At 45.5% G+C, this 2,123-nt stretch overlaps 1 protein-coding gene across 1 annotated transcript; it reads right to left on the minus strand.

The window, feature by feature from the left end:
- Positions 1-389: 389 nt before the first annotated feature.
- LOC123130485 (senescence-specific cysteine protease SAG39-like) lies at positions 390-1,788 on the minus strand. Its single transcript, XM_044550378.1, has 2 exons — positions 1,353-1,788; positions 390-982 (listed from the first exon to the last, which is right to left on the minus strand). Exons 1-2 carry the CDS (start codon positions 1,786-1,788, stop codon positions 390-392), a joined length of 1,029 nt encoding a protein of 342 aa, XP_044406313.1.
- Positions 1,789-2,123: the final 335 nt, after the last annotated feature.

Genomic DNA, 2,123 nt, shown 5'->3' on the forward strand with positions numbered 1-2,123 from the left:
CTCCTTTCCAAAATGCAAGATTTTATTCAAAAAAAGACAAATTTCTATAACTCCGACAAAGTATTTAGAGAAATATTTAATGTCTACAATATCAAATCATTTATCATTATATTTGTTTTTCTGCGGGATTATCATTATATTTGTTGTGAAAAAGATTTTACTTATTTGATATTGTAGATGTTGATATATTTTCTTATACACTTAGTCAAACATACAAATATTTGACTTTAGAAAAACTAATACATGAAACAGAGGGAGTATATTAAAATAGCTAGTATTATTCTTTCCATACACATATGCAAATACGTACTTACATACTGGTTTACACAATCATGCAGGTGGTATATATGTGTGTATATACACAGGCGTCAAAGGTAGGATTATATAAGTTATGCCGTCGGGTAGGAAGGCTGCATGGCGAGTCCGCAAAGGCCTTGCTCGTCGGCGACGTCCCTCTCCATCCTGATGAAACCGTTCTCGCCCCATGATGCGCCCCACGAGTTCTTCATCACCCAGTACTTGATCCCGTCGCCGGCAATGCCGTACCCGACCGCCGCGATGCCGTGGTCGAGCTCCGTGCCACAATTGCCAGAGAGAACGCCGCCCTTGTAGAACCGAAAGAGGTTGTCCCCTCCATCAACGGCCACGGACACGGGCTGTGCGGCCACCGCCTTCTGTAACGACGCCTCGTCATTGGCCGGCACATCCTCGTACCCCTTGATGGATGCGGCGGCGTTGGACTCCTTGTTGGAGTTACAGCTGCCGTCGTTGCCGGTGTAGGGGTAATTGCCCTCGGTGGTTAGGCCACCGTTGTCGATGATGAACTCGAAGGCGTTGTCCATGAGCCCTCCCTCGCAGCCCTGGTCCATGCCGTCCACATCGCAGTCCACCAGCTCCTGCTCCGACAATGAGATCAGTTTCCCGGTGCTCAGCTTCACGATGCCTTCCATAGAGGCCACCGTGGAGAAGGCCCAGCAACACCCTGAAATATTCCACATTACATAGGTGTTGATATGTTAGTCAATGTCCATAAAATGACAAGAATAATTGAATAACATAATGTAAACTAGTACGATCATGTGCAGTGTTCTCATTTCCAATAAAACATGAAATTTCGAAATTTCTGTTAGCGGGTGTTCAAATATTTTCATTTCTGTTAACAAAAATCAGCCAAACACGAATTTGAGCCAATTTAAATAGTATATGAACTTTTATCAATTGAAATATTCTATGTGACCTATAGCTAAAAACTAAGAAACTTCAGTGATATCAGTGGTGCCTAGAATATTTCTAGAATCGAATTCTAGAACAGTTCAAAATAGTCACGCGTAATTGTGTGAATATGAGCTTACCACATTGGCCTTGGTCTTTGATGGGAGTGACCGCGCCTTTGGTTCTCCAGTCCACAGATGTTGGGAGCGCATCGAGGCTAACGTTCGCATACCTGAACCCCGTCTTCCTGCCCTTGTTACCACCCACCTGCGCCTTATACCCTGTGTGCGTAGCCCTGAATTCATCGTCGGCGATATCCGCAAACTGATTAGCCTCGAGCCAGAACTTGTCGGTCCCTGCATTCACCGACTCGATGAACGCGACATTGGCCTTGAACACCTCTAGCCGGTGTGCTTTCTCAGCAACGTCATTGTACACACGGCCATACTTGGCCATCCACTGCTCATGCCTTGTGACAATAGACCGATCCTCGGCGAGGTCCCGGGCTGCAAGAGCGCTAAGCACGCAGGCGCATGCGAGGATGGCGAAGAGCAAACCTTGTGAGTAGCTAGCCATGGCTGGCCGGAGTAGAAGTTGGAGATCGAGGAGGTTGTGGTGATCTATCTTGTTTGAAATTGGGGGTGTAATGTGGATCATATTTATAGGGATCAGATGATTCATGGCTCGGCTGTACTGAACTGCGGGGATTGTAGGTAAGGATGATAATGATTTGCTGCGTGCCGTGAGAGGACGTACATCAGATTAATTCTTGTTAAACAAAGGAATGAATTAGCTTGGCAGGTGAGCTGAGAACAACAGGGACTAATTCTTGTTAAACAAAGGCATGGATGGACTGGATTATTACTTCGTTCAAGAATATTGAACGTCTAGTTTGCTCGTTAAACAAACAT

The sequence above is a fragment of the Triticum aestivum genome, chromosome 6A (genome assembly GCF_018294505.1).
Source record: "Triticum aestivum cultivar Chinese Spring chromosome 6A, IWGSC CS RefSeq v2.1, whole genome shotgun sequence".
In the NCBI taxonomy this organism is placed as follows: domain Eukaryota; kingdom Viridiplantae; phylum Streptophyta; class Magnoliopsida; order Poales; family Poaceae; genus Triticum; species Triticum aestivum.

What these genes read in the sequence shown, in the direction of transcription:
- LOC123130485 (XM_044550378.1), bottom strand. Translation starts at nt 1,788, where the DNA reads ATGGCTAGCTACTCACAAGGTTTGCTCTTCGCCATCCTCGCATGCGCC. An exon ending in CAAAGACCAAGGCCAATGTG is followed by an intron (nt 983 to 1,352) that starts GTAAGCTCATAT and finishes GGAATATTTCAG; the next exon opens with GGTGTTGCTGGGCCTTCTCC.